The sequence below is a fragment of the Pseudorasbora parva genome, chromosome 1, assembly GCF_024679245.1.
Source record: "Pseudorasbora parva isolate DD20220531a chromosome 1, ASM2467924v1, whole genome shotgun sequence".
Lineage (NCBI taxonomy): Eukaryota > Metazoa > Chordata > Actinopteri > Cypriniformes > Gobionidae > Pseudorasbora > Pseudorasbora parva.
In genome coordinates this window covers 14,924,194-14,941,935 of record NC_090172.1, presented here as the reverse complement: position 1 = coordinate 14,941,935, position 17,742 = coordinate 14,924,194, and the positions used below count along the sequence as shown (strand labels likewise).

The 17,742-nt window shown below is 42.6% G+C and overlaps 1 protein-coding gene across 1 annotated transcript in view; it reads right to left on the bottom strand.

Moving 5' to 3' along the window:
- The window catches only part of arhgef40 (Rho guanine nucleotide exchange factor (GEF) 40), an 84,424-nt gene extending 81,967 nt beyond the window's left edge, over positions 1 to 2,457 (bottom strand). The window contains exon 1 of the mRNA XM_067429011.1: positions 2,331 to 2,457. Coding sequence (XP_067285112.1) covers positions 2,331 to 2,333 — 3 coding nt within the window. The 5' untranslated portion in view covers positions 2,334 to 2,457. The remainder of the gene's footprint in view (positions 1 to 2,330) is intronic.
- Between the last annotated feature and the right edge of the window lie 15,285 nt (positions 2,458 to 17,742).

Here is a 17,742-nt window from a genome sequence, read left to right as displayed (position 1 = left end):
ATTTTTGAAGTGAACTTTTTTCGCCTGTATGTTGACTAGATTCACTGTTTTGCATTGATGCCAAGAACATAAGAACGCAACGTGTCTGGTGTGCGGCATATGGCACTTTGTCAACAGCGCGAACACAGAAAATCGTGTCTTGTGCTCGAACGGACACTTCATTCTTAGCACTGTTCTTACTTAATTGCTAATTGTTCAGTTGTATTCAATAATGTTTTAAATTTATATTATTAGGCTTGTAGTTTTTGCTGTGGAGTAGCAGTTGAAATTGCACTACTATCTACTATTGTAGTTGCTTATTTAATGTTACATCGGTCACAACAATGAAAACAAATAAGTATTACAAGATATTCACAGTCTATGAACCCCCTAAAATAGCCTTGGCCACCCCATGTATAAAAGTCTAGTTCTATTGTAACTGTTTGATGGGCACATGCGCTCATCCAAGAGAAGTGCTCATACAAGGAATTCTTCCCTTTATGACCTCATACCAGGCCAAACTCAAAAAAGCAGTGTATTTGACACAAAAATATTCCACCATACAAAAAAGATTAAGATTTGTGTGCATGTGTGTCCATTTGTTGTGCATTTCACCTCTACTCTAGCTTGTGTACTAAATATTATATTTATATTTTTATAAATTATAAATATTACAGTTATATTTTTTTAACTAGACATTGCACGCTATGAGTGATGTTCCTCATTTGTTAATCAAATTGGATCTAAGCATCTGCTATATTAGTACATGTCAATGTGTGTGTGTGCCTGAGTATGTATTGATGTATTTTTCCGTGTACTCTCACCTCTCCCAACTGAAAAAGAATCATCTGCCTCTATTTGAGGTCGTATGTGGAAAATGCAACTTCACCCAAACCACAGTCCATCACATCTTTTCATTTCTCTCAAAGTAAAACAGTCTCCCTCTCTCTTTCTCGATATATCCCAGCCAGACTGCTCCACCCTGTCCCACACACACACACACACCAAACACTGGCAGCAGCTGGAGTCACATCAGCATTCGGCCCTCATCTGCCTCTGTTTGTATTTGTAAACACATACCAACAGATGGACAGTAACACGCGGCTGTGAGTGTTTGGGACTGATGCCGGCGTCCAGAACACAGTAATAACCTTATTACAGCTGTTACTATATTAACACTATTATCACGTATTATCTGTCTGTAATGAGCTCACAAACAATGCACTCACAGTCACACTGTGTGAAAGTCGTGGAAAATTATTACAATTATTAAAATATACCATTCTGTTTGTTTCAATTTATTTATTATTTATTATTATGCATTTAATGCAATGCAATGATGATTGAGAGATGTACAAATAAACATTACTCAAAAGCCTGTTGGATCATATTTGATACTTACAATTTAACAACTTTTCAAAAAAAGGAAAATCAGCTATGCAGTATTATTATTTTAGCTTCACTCCAGACATCATCTTCCAACTTTACTCAACTATTCTGTTATTCATTTGCTCCATTGTAATGGTTTTAACTATTTATTTTGTTCCACATTCTCTTATTCATACTATATCTGCTGCATGTCAGACTTATTATATTCAGATACTCTATTCTATAATTTAAACTTTACTATTCTAATTATTTTTTAAATAATTCTATAATATGGTTTAACTAAACCAGTATTCACTATTTAACTTTTTCGTTTTAACTACTCTGTTATATTAGTTTATATTCACTCATACTATTCTATTCTATTGACATGAAATGTTAACAGAGCCCTGAGTAAGTTCAACATCGGTGTGTCCTGCAGTTTTTCCTCATGAGTTAAGATGAGATGAGGGGGAATTCCCACCTTAAGTTTTTTCCTACTGTATTTTTATTTACCATAGTATCCATGGTTTCTTTCCACCTAGCCTAACTGCAATATTATCAGCACTGTAAAACCGTAGTACAATGGGTTCTCTTCGGTGTGAGAAGCTTTCAGAACCTTTTTCTCATTCTATTTTAGTTTGACCACCCCATAATAAGAATAACGGTAGTAGCCTATAGTAGCAGATACATTTTGACCAGTATTGTGGAACATTTCAGTAAGGATTCCACATTCCTACTGTGGTTTCAAACAAAAAGAGACCGATTCATTTCAATGCAGCTATGAATGAAGACCTTATAGCACAATGAACGAAAATGGATTAAGTCCCTCTAAAAGTAACTTTTTATCTGATATCGCAGCACTTCTGTTACCGCCTCTTTAAATGAATCGTTTTTGTATCGTTTTGAATCATTGTATTATTTTAAATGCAGGAATTGCTAATAAATGTCAAATGTAAACATTCCTGAAGTACAGCTGGACTCACCATCACTTCACGCGACCGTCCGGACTGACTACATCGCTCTCAATAATGTTTCCGAACATCCACATAGGCAAACGATCCTTTGCTCGAAATTAACCGTCGCTTCGGTCTTTCTCAGTCTGAAGTTTAGTGAAATGCGGGAGTCTGATGGTGGAAGGGAGAGAGAGACACGTCAGTCCCTCCCATATGCTGAACAAGAGCTACAGTGAGTCGCAGTCACTCTTTCCACTGTCCTCCAATGCATAAAGAAACACTGAAACCATTATGAATTACTTGAGTTTTGTAGCTGATGCATCAAATATGATTATTTACTACCCTATTTTAAAACTTTCACATTATTTCTCGTCAGATTTAATCTGCGACCACTATGAAATTGTGACAAGATGACACCTTTACAGTGAATTCACTCACTGATTTAGATCAATATTACTCAAACACATACCGTTAGTTAAATACATGAGAAATGTCTCCATCTGGTGGTCAACAGTAGAAATTACATTACAGGAGAAGAAAAGCGTGTTTAAAGGGGTAGGCTACTTCAGCGCTGGGAAGATTAATCTGTATTTAAACTGGGTCATTTATGTAGTAGAAATGTGAAATTATTTTTGAATTTGGTGCCTTCTAGACAGAGAAAAGTCAGACATTTTATTTGTGTCTCATGGGATGAAAGACTACAATTCCCAGAATGCTTCGCTGCCCTGTGAGGCCACTGTAAGGCAAGTCACTGGATTGCTGTGACTAAGTTAGAGAACATACACTACAATTAAATACTGAACCTGCGTGTTTTACCCAAACCATAGTTTTACCACAGCAGTTCTGACTGCGCAAGTGCATTGCGTTGTTTTGTTTTCGAGATGCATGCTACGGCCAGGTTACGGCACTGGAAGGGAATAAAACTACAATTTTATTTATTTATTTAGGCTATTGTTATTGCACTTTTTTTGATGTTATTGTAATTAGTTAGTGATTAACTGTAATGGTAAAATAATGAAATGTTTAAAATGTAAACTTTAAATGTAATAAATAAATGTAAATTAAATTTGTTTCTTGGTTATGTCTCCAACAAATTAATATGCTCACACTTTCAGCCTGTTTAAAAGTACATTTTATTTGTGTTCAAGTTTATGCATTTACCCCAGGCAGAATTAATCAACTTAAAGAATTAGTTATCTTGACTTTAGACTAATAATTAAATAATTATAGAAACCTTTTACATGTCTATATTCGAAAAGTTCGTTTTTTTTATACCAGGCATTGAAAATACAGGGTGTTTATACCAGGCTGTTTGTTTTTGGAGGGGAAAAAAATGTAATATAAATATTTAAGTGTTCATGACAACATTGTTTTATATGAGTAAAGGAGCCTGAAGACCTCTGGGCAACAGAAGCAGATGCAAAAAAACAAAAACAAAAACAGCAGAGCAACAATAATCAATAGATAGTTTTGGGACAGAATTAAGATTTAAAAATCAAATATATCAGCTAGCCGTGAAACCACTTTAGTGTAACTGAGCATGCGTGGGGCAAAACCACTGTAGTGAAACTGCGCTTGCGCGGCCAAAACCACGGCTGGGGTGAAACTGCGGCTCTGCAGACAGATATTATTGAGTCTCACAGTGCTGCAGGAGTCAGATTACATTTAACCTCATAAATCAGCTGATGAGCTCTTATGATAAGAGCTGAGGTAATCGCGACCACACTCGCGGCAACGCGTGTTCAGTCTGGTGCGTTTTCAGTTCATGCCTTTGGAAGGTTAACTTTCATAGAAATTAATTTGAGAAGTTAAAACACTTACATTGTTCAGCATAGCTCCGTTTAAATGTATGCCTGCAGCTACGAGCTGAGCTGTGAGTGTGATCTCCCAACCCCCATGCGCGGGTCAGAGTCCTGCACGGGTCCGATTTTGTAAATCCGCACCCGCCCGTACCCGCGGTGCGTTAAACCGCATCCGACCCGCATCCGACCCATCCGTGTACGTTTTGATCATTTCATTTCCTGTTTAGAATGGAATAACGAGAACAGATAAATCGGGTGTTTATTCGTTTTTTTGTTTAGTTTAAAAAATGAAAAAATGAGATTTTGGCTCGATTTTTCATGTTTCGTTTGTGGTTTGTAAATCGGTTTATGGGTTCGATATTTCGTTTCCACACGTGGGTGGCGCTGAAACGCCTCTTTCATCAGATTGGTCAAACAGCTCCGCCTTCAGCGTGAGCTTTCATTCTGTCAGGCAGAATACGAGTGCGGGACTGACAAATGCAATTTAATAAAACAAATGTCTGAAAACACCACACACTGCTAACTACACACAATATTTAAAGCAGAAATATGTTGCTGGTCACGTTATTCGTGTTGTTGCGATTTGCAAGCGACCCCATTAATGTAAGCCACAGTATTATTTGAGATGATAGCCTATTTCTCATTGATAAATACAATGCAAATAGTTCCGTCTCTTTGGATAAAAGGGAAATGGAAATAAAAATAAATAACAGGCTGAACTGTACCATGATAATATGTCTGTGATATTTACCACTTTTATCTTTTATTTAGGCCTACATCAAAAGCCAGATAGGCGTGTCACATGTAGCCTAAATTTTTTTGAAAATTGTGTAATGATCTGCACGCTCGGGATGTGTGACGTCATCCAGAGTGACAAACACGGAAGAAGGGACAAGCTGGGTGAGCACACCTGTGAACAATTTATAATTGTTGTGTGGTTTTAAAAGAGGGGTAGGGGAAGAACAATGGAGGTCTTTTTGTGACAATGTATTGTTGAAAAAGGGGCCGTTTTGTGGCGTTCGTGGCTGGCTAGCACCACCGGCGCTGAAGAACACCGGGGTACCTCTTATTGGCCCGGAGGTAGACAGTGGGTGAACATCTAGTTAGAGAGGAAAGGGAACATAGGTGGACCCTGACAGGCTTCAGTCAGGAAAAACGTCCCCTAATATTGCCGCGGAGGGGAAGGGTGTGTCTTCTCAGTGACGGCGGGGTGTCGTCAGGCACGGACAGCGAAGTCCAAAACAATTTTATCCATTCATTCATTTGTTTATTGTCTGTCCTGGTCAGCTGTGTGTGCCCATGTCCCGTTAAATGCTGTATGCTGATTATATGGCCTGGTTATTACGTAGAGAAAAAGGGATTTATACTAAGAGGTTTCTAGTGTGCTGTGTTTATGATATTGTCCACTATTTATTGGTTGCTGTGAAGTTTGAGTGTGTATTGGGTATCCTTTTTTAAAGTGTGTGCACTGTAGAATGAAATGAAATGACCAGTGTATGCAATCAGGATAACCAAATGTGACAAAGAATGCTGCTATTATTGTTAATAAAGCGTATACTTCCTTGATCAGGTGGCTCTTGTGTGCATTGAGTGCTCCTCCGGTACCAAACCGGGTTAAAATTAAAGGTGGTGGCAGCGTAAGTGCAAATCCACAAGATAGCTCCATAGTGCCTCTTAGTGGCGACGGGGTTTATTACAATTGTATAGAAATAGTTATATTAATGAATGTAAGCATGTGTAGCCTATTCAGTTCACGTGAAAAGAAAGAGACAGAAAAGTGAAAACATTGAACCATTGATACTGACAAAATTAGCAGGGTTTGGGATTAATAAAATCATGCCGGTTGAAGAGCATGACATACCTTTAAAATATTATTAGTTTTATCATAAAACAAATACAATTTTATTACATACTGAATTGGGTGATATTTCTCTTATTATGTTTGCTTGATAGAGCCAGCATATAGGCTTATTTAAACTTTATTATTTATTATTAATATTATGAGAACTTTAATGCTTCATCAAACTCAGCTCAGACCTTCAGACTGGTCTGACTAGTTTATATCTTTTCTAACTGGTCAGACTTACTTTCCCAAAAAATCCCATTGACTTGCATTATCTGAGCAAATAATGATTAAAGCTGTCCACTAGAGGGGGGCGACAGTATAAGTCTTTCCTACTCACGTTCCCTGTTTGCATCAGTTTAAATGACAAATGAATTTCATTCCTAAATAGGCCATTTCTGTCTATGAGAAGAAGCTTAACACTTGGGCGGGGGACAGTCACCGCAATGGGGGGATAGACACAGGCTCACCGTAGAGAGCCGTACCATGGAAAATACACATATGGGACTGCTGTGGGGGTCACAACATATGGAACCCAGCCTAACACAAGTTCCACCAATGCATACGAGTGTTAGACCTGGCGTCAGACGCTCCGCCACGTCTGACTGCCGCGGATTGCGGTGGACTCAACAGGGTTTGCCATACTGGGGAACTCGACTGGAGCATATAAGCACACGGATCCGTTCCATGAGGAAGGGAGTGGCGCAGCAAGCCGACACTAGAACGGGCACTCCGGTGCTACCGACTATGGGAAGTGAGTGCACGGGAAGATACCGGCTCTAGGCGTAGGCTATAGAATCTAGCGAACGTGTTGGGTGTCGCCCAGCCCGCAGCTCTACAAATTTCTGCCAGCAAGGCGCCACAAGCCATCGCCCAGGACGAGGCTACACCTGGTGGAGTGGGCTCTAATCCCGAGTGGGCAGGGCACGTCTTAGGATTCATACACCAAGACGATGGCATCCACTATCTAGTGGGCCATCCTCTGCTTGGAGACAGCCTTTCCCTTCTGCTGGCATCCGTAACAGACGAAGAGCTGCTCTGAGCTCCCTAAAGCTTTGCGTTATGTTGTAAGTCCGAAGAGCTTGGACAGGACAGAGAAAAGCCAGGGCTGGGTCTTCCTCCTCCGAAGGCAGCGCTTGCAGGCTCACCACCTGGTCCCGGAAGGGAGTGGTGGGAACCTTGGGTACGTATCCGGCACAAAATTCCAGGCACGATTCGTCGACCGAAAATGCCTGCAGGTCCCCTACCCTCTTGATAGAGGCCAATGCAGTCAGGAGCACCGTCTTTAGAGACAGGATTTTTAACTCTACTGACTGAAAAGGCTCAAAGGGAGGTCTCTGCAGTGCACTCAGCACCAGAGACAGGTCCCAAGAGGATATAGAGGGGGGGGGCGAGGCAGATTTAATCTCCTCGCGCCCCTCAGGAACCTGACGATCAGGTTCTGCTTCCCCAAAGACTTACCTTCTACTAGCTCGTGATTGGCAGCGATTGTGGCCACATACACCTTGAGGGTGGAGGGAGAAAGCCTTCTCTCCAACCCATCTTGTAGAAAGGAAAGCACGGCCCTGACCAAACATCTTCGGGGGTCTTCTCGATGAGAAGAGCACCAATCGACGAACAGGTTCCACACTAGCAGAAGTGATGGTGTCTAACACAGCCTGTGGCAGATCACCTAGAACCTCCGTCCAGGGACCAGACATGGAGTTTCCAGAGGTCCGAACGCGGGTGCCAGAGGGTGCCCCGTCTCTGAGTCAGGAGGTCCTTCCTCAGAGTAATGGGCCAAGTAGGTGCTGTCGCAAGGAGCACTAGTTCCGGGAACTACGTCCTGTTGGGCCAGTACGGCGCCACCAACAGGACCTGCTCCTCGTCCTCCCTGACCTTGCACAATGTCTGTGCAAGAAGGCTGGGGGAAATGCATATTTGTGTAGGCCCCGGGGCCAGCTGTGCACCTGAAGATGCGTTTCTGTGTTAGCATTCTGAACGGTAGCCTGTAAAAGGACCGGTTCAAGAACCGCAGATCCAAGACCGGCCGTAACCCACTGCTTTACTTGGGTACAATGAAGTACGGGCTGTAAGAGCCAGTCTTCATATCGGCCGGAGGGACCGGCTCGATCGCATCCTTCGCCAATAGGACTGCGATCTCCGCCACAGAGGTGAAGTGAATGCCCCTGAACTTGGGGGGACGCCGGGCGAACTTAATCGCATAGCTGAGTCTGATGGTACGGGGCCCCAGCAACTGAACCAGCTGGACCAACGGCACCACAGACATACCCGTAGTGGGGCAGCGCAGCAGCATGCAGGGACCTGACCCGGACAGCGCGGTGGCGGGACAGATGTTATGGTCACAGGCCACTTCCTGTAGAGCAGACTCCTCCATCTCTGGGTGGCCCGTCTCAGGGTCTCTTCTGGCGATGCTTGCCTCCTGGCTTGGCAGTGGGCTGGACGTCCTTCCCACAGCCGGTTCCACGCCTACGCCCGGGTGGAGGCTGCTGCTGGGCTGCGGCAGGCGGGCGCCCTCGGCGACAAGCAGGCAAAGGTGTTGCCGCCGGCGGTGGGGTGGAGGCAGCAGCAGACCTCAGGGGCAGGATGTGCCGGATGGCCTCCAGAGCCATTGGCCGTTGAGCCAGAGATGCCGCTCCTGGACCACCAAGGTGGACATCGCCTGGCCAATAGCACAAGCGGTGGTTTTTATCGCCCATAGGGCGAGGTCCGTCGCCGTCCGTCGGAGGTCTGGGCTAGGACTACCCTTGTCCATGAGTGCCTGTGCTTGATGCACCTGAAGCAACGCCATGGCATGCAGGGTGGACGCGGCCTGGCCACAGGACCTGTAGCCAGGGCGGACGCGGCCTGGCCACAGGACCTGTAGGCCTTTGCGGTCAGACCAGAAGAGAATGTACAGGCCCTGGATGGGAGTTTCGGGTCCCTGCGCCAGTTGGAAGCGGTCGTCGGACACAGTTGCATCGGAACGGCCCGCCCCACCAGCGGGAGACCCTCATACCCCCTGGCCTGCCCGCCATCAAGGGTAGTGAGGAGGGAGGAACCACCAGGTCACCCGCGGGCGCTAAACGGTGCTTTCCATGACCTAGTCAGCTCCTCATACATCTCCGGGAAGAAAGGCACCGGGGTGGGACACTGAGGACCAGTGCGGCCCGCCCCGAGAAACCAGTCGTCTAACCTAGAAGGTTCAGGACGTGGTGGAGGGTTCCACCCAAGCCCGACCTTTTCGGCGGCCTAGGAAAGCATAGCCGGAAACTCCGGGTCCGACTCGACCGTTGCCACTCTCCCAGAGGGAGGCAGTACAGCCGAATCTTAATCCCCAGAGGACTGAAACTCCCCCTCCGATGCAGCGATCGACATCTGCTCGTCCGTGGTTGCCCCAAGGGACACCATCGGATGCCCATGAGAGGGGCCGACAGAATCCTCCGGAAGCACCACCGGTTGCGGCACTTGTTGCGGTCCCGCGGAGGCTCACTCAACGTGTTTGCCCAAACCGTGATCCTCAGGTCACCCCGGCCATCTGTCGAAGTAGGCCTATTCTGCTGGGCAGGAATAGACCTAAATCGAGCTATGGGTAGGGGGACTCCACCCTCCCGAAGGTAGTTGAGTCTCGACCTAAGCGCAGAGATAGTCATGTTCCCACAGTGAACACCTCAGCATGCTCTAAGCCCAGGCATGTGATACAGAGCTTGTGACCGTCAGCGGGCGACAGGGAACGACTCAGGTGGAAAGACATCCTGAAAAGGACGGCACGTCACCACTGTAGCTCTTTTTGTGAGGAAATCTGCTCTTTTAGTGCTGAAGCACCCAGGGATCGACCGCAGCAGAATAACAGGTTTCGTGTGCAGTCTGTTTCTGCTCTCACCAGAAAAGGAACATGCCCACCGAACAGCAACTCTCTCAAAAGCAGTGAGATCGCGGTCACACTGTCTTATGCTGTCTGGCCAACACAAGAGCGACATCCCCGGCACACGCTTTCTCTCTCTCTCTCTCGCTTGATAAGAATGCAGTCAGATGCTTCATCAACACTGTTCGGCTCCGAAGTGAATGACAACAGTGCGTGGCGATCGCTTCCGCTTTATACCCGTGGGGTGCGATATGCAGAGCACGCACGCCAATGTTCATTGGCCCATTTTCTATATCTCGAAGCTGATAGGGGCTCCCAGAAGTGATCCCAATTCATCGGTCACGACGTACGTCGTAGTGACCGACTGAAAGGGAACTATTGGTTTAACTTCTTTTGGATTTTGAATAATAGGATTACAATTTAATCAACTTCTATTTTGTTGATTCTTATTTATTATAATTCCTAGGTATTTTACTTCTGTTTTAACTGAAATGTTACAATAAGATGCTACATTCATCATCTGCTAATTGTGTTATAACTAATTCTTTATTCAAAATAATTCATTTAATTGCACTGGCTTTAACATGATTTTCAAGGAGATGGCTTATTATCAAAAATAAATATGGAGAAGCAGGGCAATACGTGCACTGTAAAAATTATTTAGAAAAAAAGCGACACCGCCTCTACAGAATAATAAGCGCGTGAAGTTCAGTAGCCCTGCCCAACGACTCATGGGATCACGAAAGCAGCAGCAATAAACAAGCTGAAGAAGATAGCAAGACACTTCGCTAATCCTGGTTGTGGAAGAACACAGTTGCTTCATAAGCTTCCTTCAGATCCTAATATTAGGAATGAGTGGTTGAACTTTATTTTTAATGAAGTTCCAGCTCACAGACATGTTCACTTCATTCCACTGCAGAATCGTTTGTAAACAAATCTCGGTCGATGCTGGATTTGGATCTGACAGGAATGGTGCAACACATATATTGCATTGTTATAGATCAATTTGCGTTTGTGTACTTGTCTAACAGAAACATACCTCAACCCACTTGACTCAGACACATATGGGCCAGGGCTCGCAAAGGCCGGCAGGCTGATCAATCTCTTAATATTCCGTTCTTGATGTGTGCTATTCTCTCTCTCTAGTTGACATCTGAAGCGCGGCTCATGCACCAAACGTGTGTGTGTGTTCGTGCTTGTATCGTCCGATCTTGCGGGCTATGTGTAATTTAAAAATAATTGTCCAATCAATCGTGGGTTAAAGAGAAATAAATCATTGTGTTTGTTTGATAAAGACGTTCACGAGCCCTGTGATCGAAAAAATCATTCTGGTTGCTCCCTCTCCTCTCCCTCGTGAACTGAACCGACAGGGGACTGAAGGGGGCTTGAGCTCATTAAATATGCAAATTTTATCCAATCCTAGTTGTGGGCGTTTACTTCCAAGCCTCCAGTGCGTCACGCCCATCAAAACCCAGCATTTTGGAGAGAGCATCAAAATCAGTGTACAAAATAGCCTATTACTTATGATGTTTTTGAATGTAAAAACCACACAAACATCTTTACACTGTATACCCCAACAGTGTTCTAAACTCAATAAAATTGCAGAGCTGTACTCAAAGCTGCAATATAGTTTAGCACCACAAAAGTTTTAAGTTCACTCAAGTAGTTTCCTAGTTATTGATTATTTAGACAAGATTAGCGCTTAGTTTATGAGTAGAACTGACCCCCTAACTCATCTCGTTCAAGAGTGGATTGACATTATATCTGATGTAATAATGATGTGCAACTTCATTGGATGTTCATATTAACATGTCAAATTCAAATAACCTAATAACCTACACAAACCAACAACAACAACAAAAAATTCCAATGAATGGTGAATTAACTAGTCTATGATCGATTGTGGCGGATACACTTTGACATCGTACGACTAGTTGTTTGCAAGGACTGCTGCACGCACCCGGATGTAGGCAGGCAACAACATCAAGGAGATCCACCATTAACAACATCAGCTTGCATGCAAACTGTAGAGCCTGTACACAAAGGTAAGATCATGCCTTAATGTACTTAGTGTATTTATTTGTTTACCGTCTTCCAGGCAGACCTCAGCTAAAGTGTAGGCTTTGTGAGAGAGGCCTTTTGTGGCTAGCTGCATGTTTTAGCAAATTAACCAAAGTTCATTGTCTCAGCTGTCAACCAGCCAGCCTATTGCACTATTACTTTAGTTCAGCGTTTCCCGGCAGGGGTGCCATGTAAAAGGTCCCAGCACGCAAGCACTTGCACCGCGGTTCACCTCACAACTGATTAAGATGAACCGCGCATATATCTGACGCAATTTAATATGGGTTGTAACTTGAAAATAATACTTTATATATGTTTCTGTCAATGGATACACGTGCTGGCTCCACAGTGATACATTACAACAGAGATAATAAAAGATAAAACGTGGGCAAAACGTCCTCTCTTTATAAACTGTGTTGAATGCATGCGAGTACTGCTGTATGGCCAGTCATTTTATCGTCATAACCATAGAGATCGCGTGTCGTCACAATGACGTATTCACAGTGGTAAACGCAGAGCATTTTGGGAATCCGCAACACAAACGGGCACCAGACTTCTTAATTGCATGGAGGAAGAATGCAGTGTTCAAGATGCCTGTCTACCTGCTGTGTTATAAACTGCAATAGTCATTCTCACAATAGAAGTGGCATAAAGCTTAAGAACGGGATATCATTTTATCGTTTTCCAGCTTGTAAAAATAATATTAAAACTAAGCCATATTTACAAGGTGACAAAAAAGGCGATGAATGGCATGGATAGCAGCAGTAAGGAGGCCCAATATTACCTTCCTAATAAGTAATACAACCAATAAAACAATTGATTTTCTTTTTTTCTTAAGTAACTTAAAAATGACAAGAAAGAGAGTTGAGGACAAGAAAAGAAAACCAACGCAATATGATGAATGTCCAAAAGATGGCATTGACAACATTGTAAATTAAATGGGGTTGGATACATTTTATTGATATAGATCTCATGTTCGTGCATCTCCTTTGTGCATCTAAACACAATATAGTAGAGCCCAGATTTTTCACGTGAATAAAGCAGTCGCAAACCTTGTTTATCCATGGTCCATTGTTAAGCTTGTCAGGTTTTTTCCCCTCATAAACACTGAATATCATCACGTTGTACATCGAGCAGGGACAATTTTTGTGAATTATGTTTCCTGATTCCACCAGAACAAATAGAAAATCTCCGCGACAGCGTTAAGCGACAGATTAAAGCGCACGTCTGTGTGAAGACTGCAGTATGCACGAGAAATCCGCGTCACTGATATAGTTAAAGGGGTACTTCAGCGCTGGGAAGATGAATCTGTATTTAAACTGGGTCATCAATGTAGTAGAAATGTGAAATTATTTTTTAATTCTAGACTGAGAAAAGACAGAAAATGTATTTTTGTCTCATGGGGATGAAAGACTACAATTCCCAGAATGCTTCGCTGTCCTGTGAGGCCATTCCCAAAGCCACCACTACTGGATTACAGTGACTGAGTTTAAAATAAATAAAATATAAAGTTATGAAACTTCACTTTGCCCTCAGTCAAAATTATTTGGTAGGCAACAATAGATTATCAAAAGATTGCTCATTAGATGTACACAAGACGAAGTTGCATATTATGTCATGTTTAACATCCTAACCAGCGGCAAACGCCAGAAAGACTGGCCGAGGAAAGGCTTCTCTTGCTGGGGTTAACGAGGGCTGAGCGCCCAGAGATAGCCTGGATCTCACAACATCAAAAACGCAAGAGTATTCTTTTTAAATAGGCACTGTCTCTATAAGTAAACCACATATTTTAGCATTCTACATTATCAACTGAAAAGCATTAAAACTACATTTAGTGACAAAATATTTTATTTATTTATTTTATTTTATTTTTTATTTGATTGGGACAGTGCATGTTAATGAACAAAACATGGAATACATGCATGTAAACATGCCGGATTGTAGCCAAGGGCTAATTTCCATCCATAGTCCCACGGGCTACGGTTAGATACTGTTGGTCACAAAAACAAACATTATCAAATGTCCTATAAACAATATTCACATAAAACTCAAAGATTAATTCGGCATCACAAATACATCCATACGCACATGACGAAATACAAAAGTTACAATAAGACGCAACATACTCACTAATGTGAGCAACTTTGGTTTGCCCATAACCATTTTTTTAATTGCACTTTGAACAAGCTATATATAGGGCATTCTCTCAGTGAGGAAGACTATGCCACATATTCCCACCTTGGTCTGTCCGAGGTGGGAACATGTGGAATAGTCTTTCTTTAAAGCTACACTGTGTAACTTTTTTAGTTTATTCTTAGCTAAAAACAATTAGTTCTTTCAAAAATATATGTGCTCAATAATGTGTATTTACTTCTTTCAAGTAATAAAGTATTCTCGTGTAATATGCCATTGAAAATACATACGGATGAGGGGTTCGAATGCCAGTTGCCATGTTGCCCCTCCATCTTGAAACTACATTAAAGGGGGGGTGAAATGCTGTTTCATGCATACTGATCTTTTTACACTGTTAAAGACACTGTTAAATCCCATACTAAACATGGACAAAGTTTCAAAAGTTAAGGTGGACGTTTGATGGGAGTATTTCTTTGTCAAAAATACTACTTCCGGTTAGTCATAAGTTTCGGCAAGTTTTTTGCGATCATGCGTCCACTTGACGTTAATGGGGGCGGAATTTCCTTGTATGGGCCTTACGGACAATTCTACCGTTAGAGCGTGAGAGAGAGAGAGGGAGAGAGCGAAAGTAACAGGCTACGCCCATCAAAGCGCTGGCTCGTAGGATGCGCTGCACAGGTGATGTGCACAATTAACAATGTCACCAAAAAAGTGCGTTTTTGGTTGCCAGACCAAGACAGTCCTCCTGCACAGATTCCCCAAAACCCCCGCGGTAAGGCAACAGTGGATGGAATTTGCTTTTCCAGATCAGCAACTGAGTTGCGCGAATGTTTATATCTGTTCGCTGCATTTCAGTGCCGACTGTTTATAAACAAGGCCCAGTTCGACGCCGGATTTTCCAATCGCCAATTGCTAAAGGATGGAGCAGTCCCAACGATAAAGGTCCCAACATTAGAACCGCAGGCTGTGAGTGAGACTGCTTCAAATGTCTGTGTTTTTGCCTATGCTCATCAAGTAGCCCAAACATGATCACGTATAGTTCATTGATCAATGGAGCATGCGATGTGTAGTGCGTGTACATTTGTTTAGCTGGCCACTATATGTGTAACTTTATGTTTGTGTATTGTAAAAGCACTCCAAACAACAATACACAAAGAGTGGGGAAATATGTTGAACTAAATAAGCGCGCTTCTTCATTCAAATGCGCTACTATTCCGTGTCTTTCTATGTAAACACTAACTCAGCCTGCCGTGCAAAACCAGTCCGCTTACTAACGTTACAATTGTCTACACAAACCACGCGTAAACACACACACACACACGTGCACAACTGCACTTCCCACATGTACACCTTCAAAGACAAAAATACGACGATATAATTCAAGTATAAATATGTAAATAACACAAGTCGCTAAGCATATTATATAGTTAGTGTATAACTTGTACCACATAGAGACGTCCTGCTCTAGTCGTTTTTTGCTGCTGCTCCTGTTCAACTGCAGCCTCTGGGTCTGATTCCGGATCATAGCTGTATAGCTGTATCTGATTAAAAGCCATATTTTTATTTTGAATAAAATTTTTCCCGCTGTTAGGGATGACACAGCTTTACGACGCACTCAACACAGCGGCGCACACGTCATTATTTAGCTCCGCTCACACGATACGCCCCCACCCGCTCGGCTTTTTTCGGAAAGACTCGGAACAGCGCATCTTTCTTATATAATTATTAAAAAAATAAAGACTTTTCGGAGATATGCAGGATGCAATGCTACTCTATAGGTACCCAAGATTGACATGACACTGACTGAAACTGAGTGTTTCACCCCCCCTTTAATAAATTCAAGCTTCGCCTTTCGCGTTTTAACACTCGATGGCACCGTGTCGAATGTGAAGAGGGGGATTGCCATGTTAATCTAGGACTAAATCGGCCACTGTATAGAGTGAAAACGAAATCAGAATTGAGAGAAACAGAAACTATTTTTCTTTGGATGGTCATATACCTTTTCACAGCTAGATGGGGGAAAATATCACACAGTAGTGATGGAAAGTTTCGGTTCTATTTCGAATATGTCTAAAATTTTGAAGATTGAATTTGACAACCTGTGCTACTTTTTTTTACATGACTTTTGAAGCAAAATGTTTGATTAATGACTACCCCAAGATATTTTAATTCTTAGACCAGTACAAGTTCCATTCCATTCAGAAAGACACTTGATCTGGTTACAAAGTGACGCTTAAAAAAATACATGCACACAGTTTTTTTGGTTTTCAACATGAGGCATGAGTCCTTGAGCCAATTCTGCACATTAAATAAAGCAGCTGTGAGATCAACAGCTGCTTGTTGAATAGTTTTTTGCTTGAGTGTAAATTACTACATCATCCGCGTACATCTGTGAGAAGACATTTGGACATGAATTTGGTAGGTTATTAACAAAAAGAGAGAACAGAACCGGCCCAAGGATAAACCCCTGAGGGATACCAACTCCAGAATCTAAACAAGGAGATTTGACACCATCTACTACCACGTACTGTTTCCTGTGGGACAGATGAGATTTAAACCATAAAAGTGCTTACGTGTTTGGAAAGTGTTACAACCATCCCCATACATACAAATAAGATTTTTTTGTGTGATTTGAATAATACTACAGAATGCCTAGAACTTGGGTGAGAAAAAAAAGAATGTAAAAAAAAAACCTGCCAGGAAAAGGGTGAAGGATGATAACTCCTTTCTGTGTCATCTGCATGGAACCATTAAGAAATTCAAGACCCAAAGAAGTGTGGGTCAAGTGTGTGTTATGTAGCTTTTGGGCCCACCAGGCATGCACTCCAGGCCTGACCAATTTCATTTGTCACCATTGTAACTCTGATTAAGAATGCGCTTAATTGTTTTGTTCTTATCACCATTGTGACTTAGGAATGCATTTTTTTGTTTGTTTTTGTCACTGTTGTGACTGATAAAGAATGCATTTCATTTGTTCATTCTGTGGAATGGGGGTAAATATGTTAATTATAAGCTATTGATTTAAAATTAAACTTTTTTGTTTTTGTGGCATAACACTTGGAGTACCCTTTTTTGTGTTTTTGTGCATTTTGTCTACCTGTTACAACTTACCCCAGTATGTGTTACAACCTACCCCAGTAGTGGGGTAGGTTGTAACAAAGGACCACCTTGTATTTGTCATCATCTCAAAAAGTCTGTAATATAGTTGGAGAAATTTAAATTGTTGCCAATTGTAGTAGACAAGTGTGGGTACTTTGCCTCAAAGTTTCAGACGTGTAGCTAAAAAAAAAGGTAGTTTTAGGTGCTGAAGAAAAAAGTGTTACAACCATACCCGGTCTCGCCTATCTCCAACAGAATCGGGCTCCTCCAATGACACAGTGAAATGACAATGACACACTGAGCCCTTGCAGTAATGACTGTACGACGATTGAAAGGGGGTTACCTAAGGGTACTGCAGCCTCTTTGGTGGCTCACAGTCTCTGAGAACGTCGAGGGACATCTTCTAAACTCTGGCCAGTCTCCGTTGGGCCGTCTTGAGAACTCAAGTTAACAAATTCACCCTGTATTAGGCCCCTTTCATCTCCTCCATTGAGGGTCCCAGATGGGGGCTTATCAAACTCCTGGTCCTGCAGTCCAATCTGCACAGGCAAATCACTTGAAACATCAGTTTCTGCAGGATCTTTCAACTGTATTTTTTCTTTTTCAGGTTCATCAAGCAGATCTACAACGCCATCCTCAGGTAGGTCAGGTAAGATCCCT